Genomic DNA, 22,191 nt, shown 5'->3' with positions numbered 1-22,191 from the left:
ATATAATTGGTTACAATATGCAAAAATGTAACAATAAGATATTGTAAATTGTATCGATAATTGTATGAGTGTCTGTACTGGCTGTAGACGGTACCGGAAACAGCGACACCATGTGGTATCTCCTGTCAACGTTCTGTCTGTACTGCGCAGTCGCGGTGTCATGTAAACAGCAGAGGTTCGTGAGCTAGCTAACCAGCTACATAGATGTTAGGGCGTTGATACCGGCGATATTGTTCAAATGTAGCTTTCAATCAATACATTTGTCTTTCTTTACCACACATCGCATTGTCTAGCAGGATAATCTGACCTGTGAGACCCTTATCGACACCGAGGATACCGCCTTTTGTTGTTTTGATCAGTGATTCGAGAAGGCTAACGCTACGGTAGCTAGCAAGTTAACGTTAGACAGCATAGTTTGGGTTCTTGCAACGTTGAGCTTCAAAGCTCGAATGTAAGGGCGGGTTTCTTTCTCTTACATTGTTTACATTTTAGCTAACTTTAGATAGCTATCAACCTAACGTGACCGTCTTGCTAGCTTAGTTATAGTCTGTCAACTGTCGTTTTGCTAGCCATGATTTGACTTCGAAAACAGCAGGTATACCATTATGATATTATTGATTTGGTGCTTTGACTGTTTGGTCGTTTCTAGCTAAACAGCTTAGCTGGTAATACAGTAGTTAAAATGTCATGTTTGGGTGAGGTAGCCAAGTGTATGTCCCTTTGTTAGTTAGCTATATATTCGACACGCTGGTTTCATGGCACTTAAAATACCAACATTATGTATTTTAGCAGGCTTGTAACAACTGTGTGGGACACTCGCTAGATCGTTAATTAATTAGCTTGCTGGGCTGTAATCAACCTGTGAGTAGCCTAGGCCGAAAACGGACTGTGACAAACAACTTGTCACTGCAGCCTAACGTTATATTGCCCACGACACGTAACCAGCTGCAAGGCCTGTCATTAGGACAATACAATCAATACATGTTAACTGAAAACAGGTGAGTTCGTTGCATTATTTATCTGCATGCTACTTGCACCGTCGGGCATGTATATTGTATCTTAGATTCTAATGCGTTTGTCTTTCAATCCCTTATAAGGAAACGCCAGCGGAGTGGTGGGGAAGAGGAGAATGGCCAGCTGGTGCCTAAGGCCAAAAGGTCGAGCAGAGGAGCTAACCCCCTCTCTCCTGAGCTGGGCCTGGATGCCTGGGACTCTGAGGTACGTACGAGCGCCAATGACAAGAGACATCACATTGTCAACATTGTGTGAATCCCCCCAACAGTACATTGTCAGCTAGGGGTAACGGCAGCCTAGTGTCAGCCTACTCTTAGGCCTACCTTTCCTTCCTGTACTTTCACTAACAGTGCCATTGGGCCTACCGCTGTTACACTTGAGACGTGTTGTTAAAATGGTTAACCTACTGTGTGTGTGTTATTGTCAACAGGTCGACAGACACTGAATGAGGAAACCATAGTCAGTCAGTAGTGTTTTTGCTAATGCTTGAATGCCACTATCTCCTCATCCAGTTGTCCAACAGTGAGAGCAGAGGGATTAGCAGTCCGGACCATGCGGTGGGGAGCAGCAGCAGTAGCCAGTGTGCTGTGGACAGCCTCAGTGGGGCCCAACCCTACGCCCCTGGCCCATGTAGTCCCCTCAGCTCGGCTCTCTCCTCAGAGCTAGCTGACCCCACTAACCTGGTCTCGTACCATCAAATCAACCGCATCCTACGAGAGGCCCACTTTGAGAGTCTGCAGTGCCGAGGCCACCCCAGAGATGCATGATGATTTCCCCCCATTCCAGCCATGCCTCTGGGGCAGGAGAGGACCGACCACAACCTGGGCATGCCCGGAGCATTACATGGTGGATCACTCACTCAGCTCTACTACCCCTCTACATCTCCTGTTTCCATAACATCACAACAGCTCTATGCTGTCTGCATATCGTTGGATGGAGACTAGCTAGTCCAGGCCTGCTTTATTATTGAAACTTGGCAATCCATTTAGAATGTAAAAAGAAACCTGTTCATATTGTTGGCAATAATAACTCTTTGATCCAATTGGGAATATCCTGACCTGTGACTCTTTTTTTGTTGTTCCAGACCAGTCTGGGTTATATGCTGCATAGTACCAGTCTGGGTTATATGCTGCATAGTACCAGTCTGGGTTATATGCTGCATAGTACCAGTCTGGGTTATATGCTGCATAGTACCAGTCTGGGTTATATGCTGCATAGTACCAGTCTGGGTTACATGCTGCATAGTACCAGTCTGGGTTTGTACCATGTTTGAAAGTGAAATTGGAGGGGCTGCAGGAACTTCGTGTCTGTACAGGGTTACTGGGGTTTGGTGTCTGTGTAGGGGTTGCTGGGGTTTAGGGTCTGTGTAGGGGTTATTGGGGTTTAGGGTCTGTGTAGGGGTTACTGGGGTTTAGGGTCTGTGTAGGAGTTACTGGGGTTTAGGGTCTGTGTAGGGGTTACTGGGGTTTAGGGTCTGTGTAGGGGTTACTGGGTTTGGGTAGTCATATACTGAATGAAATCTGCACTATGAAGGTTACGGTGTACTGTACGTGAATCAATAACTGTGAGGATTTGTTTGCTTCCGCACTTTACAGGGGGCTAACAATCACCTACTTTAACTATCCAGGGTTTTGTTTATTAGGTACCAAATGGACTGAAAAGGGGGAATGCCTGGACTTGTCCATAAAAATCATTTGTTTAAATTTTATTTCGCAATGTTTTACTACAGTGTGCCCTACTGAACAGGACCAAGGGTCATAAAAATAATTTGTTTAAATTTTATTTCACAATGTTTTACTACAGTGTGCCCTACTGAACAGGACCAAGGGTCATAGTGCAACTTAATCAGGAAAATGTTCACCTACACCAGTAACGAAGAAGGGACCTTGGATCTGACTGAGCTTGTATAAAAATGCACTGTAACCTCTGTTTTGTGACCTGTTTTTGGGGGAGCTTTGCACACGGCTTTACTACCCAAACACCTCTTATCAAGAAGACCTTCCCTCAGCCCGGACTTGTTAGCAGTGTGGTTGAAGCCACTGAAACTGGCCTAGCTGCAAAACAAACCCACTTGAATCCAGGTGGATGGTTGCTGTATGATTCAGTCTGAATCCAGCTGGATGGTTGCTGTATGATCCAGTCTGAATCCAGCTGGATGGTTGCTGTATGATCCAGTCTGAATCCAGCTGGATGGTTGCTGTATGATCCAGTCTGAATCCAGCTGGATGGTTGCTGTATGATCCAGTCTGAATCCAGCTGGATGGTTACTGTATGATCCAGTCTGAATCCAGCTGGATGGTTGCTGTATGATCCAGTCTCTGTGAACATCCAGGTATTTAAAGCACCGACCATAAGGCTGTGTGTTTTCACAGGCCCCTTTCCCCCAAAGTTGGATTCGCTGTCCTCTTCGTGGGGGAGGAGCGCAACTGTCCCTCTTTAAGTCAAGACTAGGTTTAGTGTTATATCAGAAAATATGGTTTATTTTTATCATTATTTTTTGTATTAAGAATTTCTACATGACATCTTGCCTGCCATTGAAATTTTGGATTTGATTTAGTTTTTTTAATTCACCTACATTTGAAAATAAAGATGTTTTGAAACAGCTTTGTGTTGTATCTTTGTACCTTAGCCTGAATTTTCAATAGAGACGTGTCCCCTTTGACATTTTTTTATTTTATTTAACCTTTATTAAAATATTGTATAAAACAATGAGATACTTTAATGAGATATGACCTGTGTTAGGGTCTGCAGCCCAGCATTAATGAGATATGACCTGTGTTAATGAGATATGACCTGTGTTAATGAGATATGACCTGTGTTAGGGTCTGCAGCCCAGCATTAATGAGATATGACCTGTGTTAAGCACTGCAGCCCAGCGTTAATGAGATATGACCTGTGTTAGGGTCTGCAGCCCAGCATTAATGAGATATGACCTGTGTTAAGCACTGCAGCCCAGCGTTAATGAGATATGACCTGTGTTAAGCACTGCAGCCCAGCGTTAATGAGATATGACCTGTGTTAAGCACTGCAGCCCAGCGTTAATGAGATATGACCTGTGTTAAGCACTGCAGCCCAGCGTTAATGAGATATGACCTGTGTTAAGCACTGCAGCCCAGCGTTAATGAGATATGACCTGTGTTAAGCACTGCAGCCCAGTGTTAATGAGATGTGACCTGTTAGAGGATTGGTGGTGAAAGATCCCTTTAATGAGATGTGACCTGTTAGAGGAATGGTGGTGAAAGATCCCTTTAATGAGATGTGACCTGTTAGAGGAATGGTGGTGAAAGATCCCTTTAATGAGATGTGACCTGTTAGAGGAATGGTGGTGAAAGATCCCTTTACTGAGATGTGACCTGTTAGAGAAATGGTGGTGAAAGATCCCTTTACTGAGATGTGACCTGTTAGAGGAATGGTGGTGAAAGATCCCTTTACTGAGATGTGACCTGTTAGAGGAATGGTGGTGAAAGATCCCTTTAATGAGATGTGACCTGTGTTGGAGGAGGAGCGCTGAAAGATCCCTTTAATGAGACGTGACCTGTTAGAGAAATGGTGGTGAAAGATCCCTTTACTGAGATGTGACCTGTTAGAGGAATGGTGGTGAAAGATCCCTTTACTGAGATGTGACCTGTTAGAGAAATGGTGGTGAAAGATCCCTTTAATGAGATATGACCTGTGTTAAGCACTGCAGCCCAGTGTTAATGAGATGTGACCTGTTAGAGGAATGGTGGTGAAAGATCCCTTTAATGAGATGTGACCTGTTAGAGGAATGGTGGTGAAAGATCCCTTTAATGAGATGTGACCTGTTAGAGGAATGGTGGTGAAAGATCCCTTTAATGAGATGTGACCTGTTAGAGGAATGGTGGTGAAAGATCCCTTTAATGAGATGTGACCTGTTAGAGGAATGGTGGTGAAAGATCCCTTTAATGAGATGTGACCTGTTAGAGGATTGGTGGTGAAAGATCCCTTTAATGAGATGTGACCTGTTAGAGGAATGGTGGTGAAAGATCCCTTTAATGAGATGTGACCTGTTAGAGGAATGGTGGTGAAAGATCCCTTTAATGAGATGTGACCTGTTAGAGGAATCGTGGTGAAAGATCCCTTTAATGAGATGTGACCTGTGTTGGAGGAGGAGCGCTGAAAGATCCCTTTAATTAGTCCCATCATTGTCTTGTCTCAGACCCATTTTAAACAGATGACATACATTAATGCATCCCACGTAACCAGGGCTACCTCCTACTGGAAGTCCTCAGTACCAGTGAGCGTGCCTAAAATGTCCTATGCTTCCCATGTCCTCATAAGGAAATGATGGATGTGTCAATGATAACCCATGATTAGTTATCTGTTGGGAGGACAGTTGGTGCCCTAGGATGTGTTCATTAGGGCATGCAACGTAAATCATTTTGCAACAGAAAATTACAATTTCTTAACAGAAAAGTGCAGGTAGTCCCTGCTTAGGCCTCCTAGGCCATGCCTCTAACTCATTATCATGGCAAATTCTGCTAGAAAACAGACATAGGACTTCAAACGAGAGAGGCAAGTGTATCGGCCCTCTTTTTCAACACACAAGATGGCCTTGAGGAGAATTTAGTCCTGAGCGGGAAAGCTCATTTATCCTATAGGCCTGGGCAAACCGAAACAATATATTTAAATATTTAATTTACTTTGTTTTTTTCCAGAACAGTTCCAGCAGCTATGGTAGATGGATAACTAGGCCAGCTCAGTTTAGCCCGGCTTGGGATGGTTTGTTTCGGTATGGCCCTATAGTGTGGAATTAAATCAGGCGTTCCATTTCTAAAACCAGCATCACATTCCATTTAAGCTTGGGCTTATCTATTTAGGTGCTAATTAATGTAGACATGTGGCAACATGCTCACATCCAAGCATCTTGAATAAAACATCTAGTAAGTCTTTCATTGAATTGAAGACCTTATTTAGAAAGCAATGCCATTTATTTGGACAATGAAAACGATAAAGAGTGTCCTGGCTGATTGCCAGTGTGGTAAATGACAAACTGATACAGGAAGCTAAGGAATAGACAGGCCATAGACAAGGAGTGTGTGAGTGCGTGTGCACGTTAACCTTGACTCTTTCTTTAGCAAGGCAGGCTAGACCAGACAGTGTTTATTTCCTGGCCGTCTCTGAGGAATGTCTAGTCAAAGACAAACCTTACACCCTTGATCCCTGTTCACACGTTGATTATTAAACAGCACTAATGTTCATCACCACTAGATGGTGACAGACTCTGAGAAATAAATCAAGTAGCTTTGGAACGGAAAGACTTCCTGTATGAATGATTTCAACTCTGTGAGTGTCAGAGAATTCTTGGTTTGTGATGCACTTTAATAAGAATGCACTGAATCAACTACATTTATTTGTTTAGAATCCCTGTTCACACACACACACACCTGCTAGTGGAGGAGGCTGAGGGGAGGACAGGCTCATAATAATGTCTGGAACGGAGTGAATGGAATGGCATCACACATGGAAACCATGGAAACCATGTGTTTCAGTTATTTGATACCATTCCAGCTACTCCTCTCCAGCCATTATTATGAGCCTGTCCTCCCTAATTAAGGCGCCACCAACCTCCTGTGACACACACACACAGCACATAAAGGTGGGTGTCTGTGATGAATGGCCTATATTATTCGTGCAGAGGGGAAAGAGGTAGTTCAAATGAACTGTCCTTGTTCTGGGTTTGATGTATATGAACACATTCATACATGTTTTACTATGGCCAGCAGAATCTGGGTTAGGGCCAATTCCTTGTTTTCATTTTGTCCTCTGCAAAAACGTCTCTAACTCTAAGTAATTGAACTCCAAACAGTTCATTGGAATGTTTTTACCATGGTTTTGTTGGTGAAATGTCATTATTTCTCTTTGAAGTCTGAAAGATTTGGCCTCCATTAGCAAGACTTCTAGACATGTTGAGAGAGACATGGTCTGGCTCCCATATCGTCTGTCCACGTAGAGCTGCGACAGACTGTGGTGGTGGGAGACAGAGAGTTTATCTAGTCACCCTCCCTCTCTATGTAAGACCGGGGTGAAATGTGTTTGGGCAGCTGTTTCTGTTGGCTGGCATGAGATGGTCATTGGGCTGGCATATACAGCCCTGGGTCTCCCATCTACCATACTGGCCAACACAAACATCTGCTCTACCCTCCCAATACAGACAGACAGACAGACAGACAGACAGACAGACAGACAGACAGACAGACAGACAGACAGACAGACAGACAGACAGACAGACAGACAGACAGACAGACAGTGAGTGGTGAGTGGTGTTAGCAGTGACCCAGTGTCTTATAGCAGGGCGTTGGAACAGAACCAAAATGTGGATGTAGAGGAATATGATGACAGGTAGAAGACAAGAGAGTAAAGTGATATAGAATAAGTCAGGTTTAAGGTCTCCCTCCCTCCCTCCCTCCCTCAACAAACAGCTCTACATGAAGACCAGCACCATGTTGAGTGATGGGACTATCTCAGGATGCAGTCAGGAAGGCCACGTGCTGGACCAGCCAGGTTTTAGGTTTATACAAGGGTTTATTTCACAGACTGTGGACTTCACATGCTGCCTAAGTGGCAGACAAAGACAGTCTCCATCATACCCCCCCCCCCCCCCCCCCCCAACCATTGCAGAGTAAAGTAAGCAAACGGCCCCCCCACATGTTCTATAGTGTACTGTCTGTGTCTTCAATGGTAATGCTCCCTCCAGCCAATCTTGAGTGCTGAGTTACCAGCCTCAGTGTGCTTGGGTCAGTGTCTGTGACTTTATGGTCTCTCCCTAATCAATTTCACAAAAATGCAATAGAGACAATCTACAGTAGACTGTTTTCCAAGCGGAGCAAAGCCCACAGTCCAGGCTCTCTGCTAATCAATCACAATAAAAGTTCACCCCCGAAGGGGGAAGAAAAGCATAGTCGACCTTTTTGTTTCACAGTGCTCTGGCTGAATCGTCGACCAGACAGCTTATCTCATCCTCTGTGTATGTTCAGGCATTCTTGGTGTGGTATAGTTTGATGTTAAATGTTTTGTGATTTTCAGGACCAAGACCCCCACTCCAGAGAGCCGGTCCTTATTCTAGGCAAGCAGAACTGTAGTGGTTTATACAGGAGAACTGTAGTGGTTTATACAGGATAACTGTAGTGGTTTATACAGGAGAACTGTAGTGGTTTATACAGGATGTGTGTATAGCACCAGTATATAGGTTGCTGTTTAAAAGGGCCTATTAGGTGAATGGGAACAGTGCTGCTCTTAGTGACTGCACTCAGGCCTATTAGTCAGTCCGCCGGACGACGGCAGCCAGACTGCAGCTCCAACCACCTCCCATCGTATCTCTAGCCACACTGATGACCTGCCACACTGATGACCTGCCACACTGATGACCTGCCACACTGATGACCTTCCCCACTGATGACCTGCCACACTGATGACCTGCCACACTGATGACCTGCCACACTGATGACCTGCCACACTAATGATCTGCCACACTGGTATGTTTCATCAGGAGAGGAGTCCAATGGTTGGCTCCTCTCACAACAAGACCCCATAATACCTGGCTCCTCTGACAACAAGACCCCATAATGCCTGGCTCCTCTCACAACAAGACCCCATAATGCCTGGCTCCTCTGACAACAATACCCCATAATGCCTGGCTCCTCTGACAACAAGACCCCATAATGCCTGGCTCCTCTGACAACAAGACCCCATAATGCCTGGCTCCTCTCACAACAAGACCCCATAATGCCTGGCTCCTCTGACAACAAGACCCCATAATGCCTGGCTCCTCTCACAACAACACCCCATAATGCCTGGCTCCTCTGACAACAAGACCCCATAATGCCTGGCTCCTCTCACAACAAGACCCAATAGGGCCTGCTACCAAGGTGCAATTTGTTGCATAGCTGTCAGGAAGAGATATGCCCTCACTTAAATAGCCGCTCGTAATCTCCTCCATCTCCCTGTTTTACCGTAATTGAACCCACGGGCCGCCAACGCCATCAATAGCTGAGCTCATCGCCAAATTAACAAAACCTGTGCCAGGCCCAAATGCTTGCCCGAATTAGAGCTAAGGGCTTGCCTGGTGTGACTGTCTGGACACTGTCCAGCATGGTGTGACGTTCTAGACTCCAGCATGGTGTGACGGTCTAGACTCCAGCATGGTGTGACGGTCTAGACTCCAGCATGGTGTGACGGTCTAGACTCCAGCATGGTGTGACGGTCTAGACTCCAGCATGGTGTGACGGTCTACACTCCAGCATGGTGTGACTGTCTGGACTCCAGCATGGTGTGACGGTCTAGACTCCAGCATGGTGTGACTGTCTGGACTCCAGCATGGTGTGACGGTCTAGACTCCAGCATGGTGTGACGGTCTAGACTCCAGCATGGTGTGACTGTCTGGACTCCTGCATGGTGTGACGGTCTAGACTCCAGCATGGTGTGACTGTCTAGACTCCAGCATGGTGTGACGGTCTAGACTCCAGCATGGTGTGACGGTCTAGACTCCAGCATGGTGTGACTGTCTAGGTCCATCATGGTGTGACGGTCTAGACTCCAGCATGGTGTGACGGACTAGACTCGAGCATGGTGTGACAGTCTAGACTCCAGCATGGTGTGACGGTCTAGACTCCAGCATGGTGTGACGGTCTAGACTCCAGCATGGTGTGACTGTCTAGGTCCATCATGGTGTGACGGTCTAGACTCCAGCATGGTGTGACGGACTAGACTCGAGCATGGTGTGACAGTCTAGACTCCAGCATGGTGTGATGGTCTAGACTCCAGCATGGTGTGATGGTCTAGACTCCAGCATGGTGTGACAGTCTAGACTCCAGCATGGTGTGACGGTCTAGACTCCAGCATGGTGTGACTGTCTAGACTCCAGCATGGTGTGACTGTCTAGGTCCAGCATGGTGTGACGGTCTAGACTCCAGCATGGTGTGATGGTCTGGACTCCAGCATGGTGTGACGGTCTAGACTCCAGCATGGTGTGACGTTCTAGACTCCAGCATGGTGTGACGGTCTAGACTCCAGCATGGTGTGACGTTCTAGACTCCAGCATGGTGTGACGGTCTAGACTCCAGCATGGTGTGACGTTCTAGACTCCAGCATGGTGTTACTGTCTAGACTCCAGCATGGTGTGACGGTCTAGACTCCAGCATGGTGTGACGTTCTAGACTCCAGCATGGTGTTACTGTCTAGACTCCAGCATGGTATGACGGTCTAGGTCCAGCATGGTGTGACGGTCTAGACTCCAGCATGGTGTGACGGTCTAGACTCCAGCATGGTGTGATGGTCTAGACTCCAGCATGGTGTGACGGTCTAGACTCCAGCATGGTGTGACGGTCTAGACTCCAGCACGGTGTGACGGTCTAGACTCCAGCACGGTGTGACGTTCTAGACTCCAGCACGGTGTGACGGTCTAGACTCCAGTACGGTGTGACGGTCTAGACTCCAGCATGGTGTGACGGTCTAGACTCCAGCACGGTGTGACGGTCTAGACTCCAGCATGGTGTGATGGTCTAGACTCCAGCATGGTGTGACGTTCTAGACTCCAGCATGGTGTTACTGTCTAGACTCCAGCATGGTATGACGGTCTAGGTCCAGCATGGTATGACGGTCTAGACTCCAGCATGGTGTGACGGTCTAGACTCCAGCATGGTGTGACGGTCTAGACTCCAGCATGGTGTGATGGTCTAGACTCCAGCATGGTGTGACGGTCTAGACTCCAGCATGGTGTGACGGTCTGGACTCTGGCATGGTGTGATGGTCTAGACCCCAGCATGGTGTGACTGTATGGACTCCAGCATGGTGTGACGGTCTAGACTCCAGCATGGTGTGACGGTCTGGATCAGCATGGTGTGACGGTCTAGACTCCAGCATGGTGTGATAGTCTAGACCCCAGCATGGTGTGACTGTCTGGACTCCAGCATGGTGTGACGGTCTAGACTCCAGCATGGTGTGACGGTCTAGACTCCAGCATGGTGTGACTGTCTGGACACCAGCATGGTGTGACGGTCTAGACTCCAGCATGGTGTGACGGTCTAGACTCCAGCATGGTGTGACGGTCTGGACTCCAGCATGGTGTGACGGTCTGGACTCCAGCATGGTGTGACGGTCTAGACTCCAGCATGGTGTGACGGTCTGGACTCCAGCATGGTGTGACGGTCTAGACCCAAGCATGGTGTAACTGTCTGGACTCCAGCATGGTGTGACGGTCTAGACTCCAGCATGGTGTGACGGTCTACACTCCAGCATGGTGTGACTGTCTGGACTCCAGCATGGTGTGACGGTCTAGACTCCAGCATGGTGTGACTGTCTGGACTCCAGCATGGTGTGACGGTCTAGACTCCAGCATGGTGTGACGGTCTAGACTCCAGCATGGTGTGACTGTCTGGACTCCTGCATGGTGTGACGGTCTAGACTCCAGCATGGTGTGACTGTCTAGACTCCAGCATGGTGTGACGGTCTAGACTCCAGCATGGTGTGACGGTCTAGACTCCAGCATGGTGTGACTGTCTAGGTCCATCATGGTGTGACGGTCTAGACTCCAGCATGGTGTGACGGACTAGACTCCAGCATGGTGTGACAGTCTAGACTCCAGCATGGTGTGATGGTCTAGACTCCAGCATGGTGTGATGGTCTAGACTCCAGCATGGTGTGATGGTCTAGACTCCAGCATGGTGTGACAGTCTAGACTCCAGCATGGTGTGACGGTCTAGACTCCAGCATGGTGTGACTGTCTAGACTCCAGCATGGTGTGACTGTCTAGGTCCAGCATGGTGTGACGGTCTAGACTCCAGCATGGTGTGATGGTCTGGACTCCAGCATGGTGTGACGGTCTAGACTCCAGCATGGTGTGGGAGACCATAATAAGAACCATATCTTAACAACAACAAATCCTGCAGAAAGCTAACAAAGCACACTGTAGATATTAAACACATTTATCATGTCTGTCAGTAGTCACTCAAGTGATCTGTTCAAAGTGTTTCTCTCTCTCTCTCTTTCTCTCTCTCTCTCTCTCTCTCTCTCTCTCTCTCTCTCTCATTCCCTGGTGTAAAGGTCCTTTGTTTTCTGACACTTAAACAAAAGCCGAGGCCAAGCTTAGAAGACTGTGAATTCCCGCTGATTTTCCCAAAAGGGAGGCTGATCTTCAGGTCTGACCTCCTCCAAGATCAACAGAAGATAGAAGCCTTCAGGGCTCAGCAGAGCTCTGGGGTTATTTATTGGCTCGTTTTCCAGTGCAACGACAACAGCCGTTGAAGAAGCCTGTAGAAGAGCGTAAAGAGAGGAATGCCGTAAAATCAGTTAATACCAATGACAATTGCACAGTCAAGGCTGAACATGAACACCAGAAGTGCTCCTATAATGTGGAGAAAACATGGAGAAAACATTCCTATAATGTGGAGAAACATGGAGAAAACATTCCTATAATGTGGAGAAACATGGAGAAAGCATTCCTATAATGTGGAGAAACATGGAGAAAACATTCCTATAATGTGGAGAAAACATTCCTATAATGTGGAGAAAACATGGAGAAAACATTCCTTAATGTGGAGAAAACATTCCTATAATGTGGAGAAAAAATTCCTATAATGTGGAGAAACATGGAGAAAACATAGAGAAAACATTCCTATAATGTGGAGAAATATGGAGAAAACATTCCTATAATGTGGAGAAACATGGAGAAAACATTCCTATAATGTGGAGAAACATAGAGAAAACATTCCTATAATGTGGAGAAAACATTCCTATAATGTGGAGAAAACATGGAGAAAACATTCCTATAATGTGGAGAAACATGGAGAAAACATTCCTATAATATGGAGAAAACATTCCTTAATGTGGAGAAAACATTCCTATAATGTGGAGGAAACATTCCTATAATGTGGAGAAAACATTCCTATAATGTGTAGAAAACATTCCTATAATGTGGAGAAAACATTCCTATAATGTGGAGAAAACATGGAGAAAACATTCCTATAATGTGGAGAAACATGGAGAAAACCATCCTATAATGTGGAGAAAACATTCCTATAATGTGGAGAAACATGGAGAAAACATGGAGAAAACATTCCTTAATGTGGAGAAAACATTCCTATAATGTGGAGAAAACATTCCTATAATGTGGAGAAAACATTCCTATAATGTGGAGAAACATGGAGAAAACATTCCTATAATGTGGAGAAAACATTCCTATAATGTGGAGAAAACATGGAGAAAACATTCCTATAATGTGGAGAAACATGGAGAAAACATTCCTATAATATGGAGAAAACATTCCTTAATGTGGAGAAAACATTCCTATAATGTGGAGGAAACATTCCTATAATGTGGAGAAAACATTCCTATAATGTGTAGAAAACATTCCTATAATGTGGAGAAAACATTCCTATAATGTGGAGAAAACATGGAGAAAACATTCCTATAATGTGGAGAAACATGGAGAAAACCATCCTATAATGTGGAGAAAACATTCCTATAATGTGGAGAAACATGGAGAAAACATGGAGAAAACATTCCTTAATGTGGAGAAAACATTCCTATAATGTGGAGAAAACATTCCTATAATGTGGAGAAAACATTCCTATAATGTGGAGAAACATGGAGAAAACATTCCTATAATGTGGAGAAACATGGAGAAAACATTCCTATAATGTGGAGAAACCATTCCTATAATGTGGAGAAAACATTCCTATAATGTGGAGAAAACATGGAGAAAACATTCCTATAATGTGGAGAAACATGGAGAAAACATTCCTATAATGTGGAGAAACATTCCTATAATGTGGAGAAACATGGAGAAAACATTCCTATAATGTGGAGAAAACATGGAGAAAACATGGAGAAAACATTCCTTAATGTGGAGAAAACATTCCTATAATGTGGAGAAAACATTCCTATAATGTGGAGAAAACATTCCTATAATGTGGAGAAACATGGAGAAAACATTCCTATAATGTGGAGAAACATGGAGAAAACATTCCTATAATGTGGAGAAACATGGAGAAACATGGAGAAAACATTCCTATAATGTGGAGAAACATGGAGAAAACATTCCTATAATGTGGAGAAAACATAGAGAAAACATTCCTATAATGTGGAGAAACATGGAGAAAACATTCCTAAAATGTGGAGAAAACATAGAGAAAACATTCCTATAATGTGGAGAAAACATTCCTATAATGTGGAGAAAACATGGAGAAAACATTCCTATAATGTGGAGAAACATGGAGAAAACATTCCTATAATATGGAGAAAACATTCCTTAATGTGGAGAAAACATTCCTATAATGTGGAGGAAACATTCCTATAATGTGGAGAAAACATTCCTATAATGTGTAGAAAACATTCCTATAATGTGGAGAAAACATTCCTATAATGTGGAGAAAACATGGAGAAAACATTCCTATAATGTGGAGAAACATGGAGAAAACCATCCTATAATGTGGAGAAAACATTCCTATAATGTGGAGAAACATGGAGAAAACATGGAGAAAACATTCCTTAATGTGGAGAAAACATTCCTATAATGTGGAGAAAACATTCCTATAATGTGGAGAAAACATTCCTATAATGTGGAGAAACATGGAGAAAACATTCCTATAATGTGGAGAAACATGGAGAAAACATTCCTATAATGTGGAGAAACCATTCCTATAATGTGGAGAAAACATTCCTATAATGTGGAGAAAACATGGAGAAAACATTCCTATAATGTGGAGAAACATGGAGAAAACATTCCTATAATGTGGAGAAACATTCCTATAATGTGGAGAAACATGGAGAAAACATGGAGAAAACATTCCTTAATGTGGAGAAAACATTCCTATAATGTGGAGAAAACATTCCTATAATGTGGAGAAAACATTCCTATAATGTGGAGAAACATGGAGAAAACATTCCTATAATGTGGAGAAACATGGAGAAAACATTCCTATAATGTGGAGAAACATGGAGAAACATGGAGAAAACATTCCTATAATGTGGAGAAACATGGAGAAAACATTCCTATAATGTGGAGAAAACATAGAGAAAACATTCCTATAATGTGGAGAAACATGGAGAAAACATTCCTAAAATGTGGAGAAAACATAGAGAAAACATTCCTATAATGTGGAGAAAACATTCCTATAATGTGGAGAAAACATTCCTATAATGTGGAGAAAACATGGAGAAAACATTCCTATAATGTGGAGAAACATGGAGAAAACCATCCTATAATGTGGAGAAAACATTCCTATAATGTGGAGAAACATGGAGAAAACATGGAGAAAACATTCCTTAATGTGGAGAAAACATTCCTATAATGTGGAGAAAACATTCCTATAATGTGGAGAAAACATTCCTATAATGTGGAGAAACATGGAGAAAACATTCCTATAATGTGGAGAAACATGGAGAAAACATTCCTATAATGTGGAGAAACATTCCTATAATGTGGAGAAACATGGAGAAAACATTCCTATAATGTGGAGAAAACATGGAGAAAACATGGAGAAAACATTCCTTAATGTGGAGAAAACATTCCTATAATGTGGAGAAAACATTCCTATAATGTGGAGAAAACATTCCTATAATGTGGAGAAACATGGAGAAAACATTCCTATAATGTGGAGAAACATGGAGAAAACATTCCTATAATGTGGAGAAACATGGAGAAACATGGAGAAAACATTCCTATAATGTGGAGAAACATGGAGAAAACATTCCTATAATGTGGAGAAAACATAGAGAAAACATTCCTATAATGTGGAGAAACATGGAGAAAACATTCCTAAAATGTGGAGAAAACATAGAGAAAACATTCCTATAATGTGGAGAAAACATTCCTATAATGTGGAGAAAACATGGAGAAAACATTCCTATAATGTGGAGAAACATGGAGAAAACATTCCTATAATATGGAGAAAACATTCCTTAATGTGGAGAAAACATTCCTATAATGTGGAGGAAACATTCCTATAATGTGGAGAAAACATTCCTATAATGTGTAGAAAACATTCCTATAATGTGGAGAAAACATTCCTATAATGTGGAGAAAACATGGAGAAAACATTCCTATAATGTGGAGAAACATGGAGAAAACCATCCTATAATGTGGAGAAAACATTCCTATAATGTGGAGAAACATGGAGAAAACATGGAGAAAACATTCCTTAATGTGGAGAAAACATTCCTATAATGTGGAGAAAACATTCCTATAATGTGGAGAAAACATTCCTATAATGTGGAGAAACATGGAGAAAACATTCCTATAATGTGGAGAAACATGGAGAAAACATTCCTATAATGTGGAGAAACCATTCCTATAATGTGGAGAAAACATTCCTATAATGTGGAGAAAACATGGAGAAAACATTCCTATAATGTGGAGAAACATGGAGAAAACATTCCTATAATGTGGAGAAACATTCCTATAATGTGGAGAAACATGGAGAAAACATTCCTATAATGTGGAGAAAACATGGAGAAAACATGGAGAAAACATTCCTTAATGTGGAGAAAACATTCCTATAATGTGGAGAAAACATTCCTATAATGTGGAGAAAACATTCCTATAATGTGGAGAAACATGGAGAAAACATTCCTATAATGTGGAGAAACATGGAGAAAACATTCCTATAATGTGGAGAAACATGGAGAAACATGGAGAAAACATTCCTATAATGTGGAGAAACATGGAGAAAACATTCCTATAATGTGGAGAAAACATAGAGAAAACATTCCTATAATGTGGAGAAACATGGAGAAAACATTCCTAAAATGTGGAGAAAACATAGAGAAAACATTCCTATAATGTGGAGAAAACATTCCTATAATGTGGAGAAAACATTCCTATAATGTGGAGAAAACATTCCTATAATGTGGAGAAACATGGAGAAAACATTCCTATAATGTGGAGAAAACATTCCTATAATGTGGAGAAAACATAGAGAAAACATTCCTATAATGTGGAGAAACATGGAGAAAACCATCCTATAATGTGGAGAAAACATTCCTATAATGTGGAGAAACATGGAGAAAACATGGAGAAAACATTCCTTAATGTGGAGAAAACATTCCTATAATGTGGAGAAAACATTCCTATAATGTGGAGAAAACATTCCTATAATGTGGAGAAAACATGGAGAAAACATTCCTATACTGTGGAGAAAACATTCCTATAATGTGGAGAAAACATTCCTATAATGTGGAGAAACATAGAGAAAACATTCCTATAATGCTCCTATATTGACCGTAATGGTATCATCCATAGGTGTGTGGTCTGACCATGTAATGACTATTGTTTTCAGTAAATTGGACAACAATATTGTTTAGGCATCAACATGGTTGTTATTGAGACATGCCTAAACAGTACTGTAACAGCACACTGTACTCTTGTTTCCGCCGGACCAATGACCTGGTCAGTGGAGTGGGAACACTTGTACAGATGAGCAGTCACCAAAAGGGAGCAAAGAGAATCAGAGGTCCCTGTCTGGCTGCAAAACACAAACAAAGGCTTGTCTTCTCATCTGGAGATTCTCCATAGCAACATGTCCTCTGTAGCTCTCATGGCTGCTCCTCCATAGCAACATGTCTTCTGTAGCTCTCATGGCTGCTTCTCCATAACAACATGTCCTCTGTAGCTCTCATGGCTGCTCCTCCATAGCAACATGTCTTCTGTATCTCCCATGGCTGCTTCTCCATAGCAACATGTCCTCTGTAGCTCTCATGGCTGCTTCTCCTTAGCAACATGTCCTCTGTGCTCCTATAATGTGGAGAAAACATGGAGAAAACATTCCTATAATGTGGAGAAACATGGAGAAAACATTCCTATAATGTGGAGAAACATGGAGAAAGCATTCCTATAATGTGGAGAAACATGGAGAAAACATTCCTATAATGTGGAGAAAACATTCCTATAATGTGGAGAAAACATGGAGAAAACATTCCTTAATGTGGAGAAAACATTCCTATAATGTGGAGAAAAAATTCCTATAATGTGGAGAAACATGGAGAAAACATAGAGAAAACATTCCTATAATGTGGAGAAATATGGAGAAAATGGAGAAAACATTCCTATAATGTGGAGAAACATGGAGAAAACATTCCTATAATGTGGAGAAACATAGAGAAAACATTCCTATAATGTGGAGAAAACATTCCTATAATGTGGAGAAAACATGGAGAAAACATTCCTATAATGTGGAGAAACATGGAGAAAACATTCCTATAATATGGAGAAAACATTCCTTAATGTGGAGAAAACATTCCTATAATGTGGAGGAAACATTCCTATAATGTGGAGAAAACATTCCTATAATGTGTAGAAAACATTCCTATAATGTGGAGAAAACATTCCTATAATGTGGAGAAAACATTCCTATAATGTGGAGAAACATGGAGAAAACATTCCTATAATGTGGAGAAACATGGAGAAAACATGGAGAAAACATTCCTTAATGTGGAGAAAACATTCCTATAATGTGGAGAAAACATTCCTATAATGTGGAGAAAACATTCCTATAATGTGGAGAAACATGGAGAAAACATTCCTATAATGTGGAGAAACATGGAGAAAACATTCCTATAATGTGGAGAAACCATTCCTATAATGTGGAGAAAACATTCCTATAATGTGGAGAAAACATGGAGAAAACATTCCTATAATGTGGAGAAACATGGAGAAAACATTCCTATAATGTGGAGAAACATTCCTATAATGTGGAGAAACATGGAGAAAACATTCCTATAATGTGGAGAAAACATGGAGAAAACATGGAGAAAACATTCCTTAATGTGGAGAAAACATTCCTATAATGTGGAGAAAACATTCCTATAATGTGGAGAAAACATTCCTATAATGTGGAGAAACATGGAGAAAACATTCCTATAATGTGGAGAAACATGGAGAAAACATTCCTATAATGTGGAGAAACATGGAGAAACATGGAGAAAACATTCCTATAATGTGGAGAAACATGGAGAAAACATTCCTATAATGTGGAGAAAACATAGAGAAAACATTCCTATAATGTGGAGAAACATGGAGAAAACATTCCTAAAATGTGGAGAAAACATAGAGAAAACATTCCTATAATGTGGAGAACATTCCTATAATGTGGAGAAAACATTCCTATAATGTGGAGAAAACATTCCTATAATGTGGAGAAACATGGAGAAAACATTCCTATAATGTGGAGAAAACATTCCTATAATGTGGAGAAACATGGAGAAAACATTCCTATAATGTGGAGAAAACATAGAGAAAACATTCCTATAATGTGGAGAAAACATTCCTATAATGTGGAGAAAACATTCCTATAATGTGGAGAAAACATTCCTATAATGTGGAGAAACATGGAGAAAACATTCCTATAATATGGAGAAAACATTCCTTAATGTGGAGAAAACATTCCTATAATGTGGAGGAAACATTCCTATAATGTGGAGAAAACATTCCTATAATGTGTAGAAAACATTCCTATAATGTGGAGAAAACATTCCTATAATGTGGAGAAAACATTCATATAATGTGGAGAAAACATGGAGAAAACATTCCTATAATGTGGAGAAACATGGAGAAAACCATCCTATAATGTGGAGAAAACATTCCTATAATGTGGAGAAACATGGAGAAAACATTCCTATAATGTGGAGAAACATGGAGAAAACATGGAGAAAACATTCCTTAATGTGGAGAAAACATTCCTATAATGTGGAGAAAACATTCCTATAATGTGGAGAAAACATTCCTATAATGTGGAGAAACATGGAGAAAACATTCCTATAATGTGGAGAAACATGGAGAAAACATTCCTATAATGTGGAGAAACCATTCCTATAATGTGGAGAAAACATTCCTATAATGTGTAGAAAACATGGAGAAAACATTCCTATAATGTGGAGAAACATGGAGAAAACATTCCTATAATGTGGAGAAACATTCCTATAATGTGGAGAAACATGGAGAAAACATTCCTATAATGTGGAGAAAACATGGAGAAAACATGGAGAAAACATTCCTTAATGTGGAGAAAACATTCCTATAATGTGGAGAAAACATTCCTATAATGTGGAGAAAACATTCCTATAATGTGGAGAAACATGGAGAAAACATTCCTATAATGTGGAGAAACATGGAGAAAACATTCCTATAATGTGGAGAAACATGGAGAAACATGGAGAAAACATTCCTATAATGTGGAGAAACATGGAGAAAACATTCCTATAATGTGGAGAAAACATAGAGAAAACATTCCTATAATGTGGAGAAACATGGAGAAAACATTCCTAAAATGTGGAGAAAACATAGAGAAAACATTCCTATAATGTGGAGAAAACATTCCTATAATGTGGAGAAAACATTCCTATAATGTGGAGAAAACATTCCTATAATGTGGAGAAACATGGAGAAAACATTCCTATAATGTGGAGAAAACATTCCTATAATGTGGAGAAAACATAGAGAAAACATTCCTATAATGTGGAGAAAACATTCCTATAATGTGGAGAAAACATTCCTATAATGTGGAGAAAACATTCCTATAATGTGGAGAAAACATTCCTATAATGTGGAGAAACATGGAGAAAACATTCCTATAATGTGGAGAAAACATTCCTATAATGTGGAGAAACATGGAGAAAACATTCCTATAATGTGGAGAAAACATAGAGAAAACATTCCTATAATGTGGAGAAAACATTCCTATAATGTGGAGAAAACATTCCTATAATGTGGAGAAAACATTCCTATAATGTGGAGAAAACATTCCTATAATGTGGAGAAAACATTCCTATAATGTGGAGAAAACATGGAGAAAACATTCCTATACTGTGGAGAAAACATTCCTATAATGTGGAGAAAACATTCCTATAATGTGGAGAAACATAGAGAAAACATTCCTATAATGCTCCTATATTGACCGTAATGGTATCATCCATAGGTGTGTGGTCTGACCATGTAATGACTATTGTTTTCAGTAAATTGGACAACAATATTGTTTAGGCATCAACATGGTTGTTATTGAGACATGCCTAAACAGTACTGTAACAGCACACTGTACTCTTGTTTCCGCCGGACCAATGACCTGGTCAGTGGAGTGGGAACACTTGTACAGATGAGCAGTCACCAAAAGGGAGCAAAGAGAATCAGAGGTCCCTGTCTGGCTGCAAAACACAAACAAAGGCTTGTCTTCTCATCTGGAGATTCTCCATAGCAACATGTCCTCTGTAGCTCTCATGGCTGCTCCTCCATAGCAACATGTCTTCTGTAGCTCTCATGGCTGCTTCTCCATAACAACATGTCCTCTGTAGCTCTCATGGCTGCTCCTCCATAGCAACATGTCTTCTGTATCTCCCATGGCTGCTTCTCCATAGCAACATGTCCTCTGTAGCTCTCATGGCTGCTTCTCCTTAGCAACATGTCCTCTGTAGCTCTCATGACTGCTTCTCCATAGCAACATGTCCTCTGTAGCTCTCATGGCTGCTTCTCCATAGCAACATGTCCTCTGTAGCTCTTATGGCTGCTCCTCCATAGCAACATGTCCTCTGTAGCTCTCATGGCTGCTTCTCCATAGCAACATGTCCTCTGTAGCTCTTATGGCTGCTTCTCCATAGCAACATGTCCTCTATATTTCTCATGGCTGCTCCTCCATAGCAACATGTCCTCTGTAGCTCTCATGGCTGCTTCTCCATAGCAACATGTCCTCTGTAGCTCTCATGGCTGCTTCTCCATAGCAACATGTCCTCTGTAGCTCTCATGGCTGCTTCTCCATAGCAACATGTCCTCTGTAGCTCTCATGGCTGCTTCTCCATAGCAGCATGTCCTCTGTAGCTCTCGTGGCTGCTTCTCCATAGCAACATGTCCTCTTAGAGTTTAGGAGTCAGTAATCTCGGTTAACCCAGAACTAAAATATTGCATGATTTGGTCCGTGAGAGTTTAAGGAGTGAGAGATTCACATGGCAGTGACTGAGAACCCTGTAATGATCTCAATGATGTCATTATAGAAGTGACCTGTATTCAACTTACTGGCTGGATTCATCCTATACAGAACATGGCAAATGAAGGAGACATAATTGTAAAAACAGATAAAACTCCTGCGTGTGTGTGTGTGTGTGTGTGTGTGTGTGTGTGTGTGTGTGTGTGTGTGTGTGTGTGTGTGTGTGTGTGTGTGTGTGTGTGTGTGTGTGTGTGTG

The 22,191-nt window shown here is 42.0% G+C and overlaps 1 protein-coding gene across 2 annotated transcripts; it reads left to right on the top strand.

The window, feature by feature from the left end:
- Window positions 1-96: 96 nt before the first annotated feature.
- Window positions 97-3,618, top strand: LOC110487086. Of its 2 annotated transcripts, none has more exons than XM_036939206.1 (3): window positions 97-451; window positions 1,098-1,218; window positions 1,527-3,618. In XM_036939206.1, coding segments are annotated over exons 1-3 (378 nt in total). In that variant the 5' UTR covers window positions 97-449; the 3' UTR covers window positions 1,782-3,618. The 2 variants fall into 2 exon arrangements, with proteins under 2 accessions (XP_036795101.1, XP_036795100.1); XM_036939205.1 differs by having other exon boundaries at window positions 104-998.
- The last annotated feature ends 18,573 nt before the right edge of the window (window positions 3,619-22,191 follow it).

This window comes from Oncorhynchus mykiss, chromosome 12 (genome assembly GCF_013265735.2).
Source record: "Oncorhynchus mykiss isolate Arlee chromosome 12, USDA_OmykA_1.1, whole genome shotgun sequence".
Taxonomy (NCBI): Eukaryota; Metazoa; Chordata; class Actinopteri; order Salmoniformes; family Salmonidae; genus Oncorhynchus; species Oncorhynchus mykiss.
The sequence above is the reverse complement of the archived record's forward strand: the minus strand, read 5'-3'. Positions and strand labels throughout refer to the sequence as shown.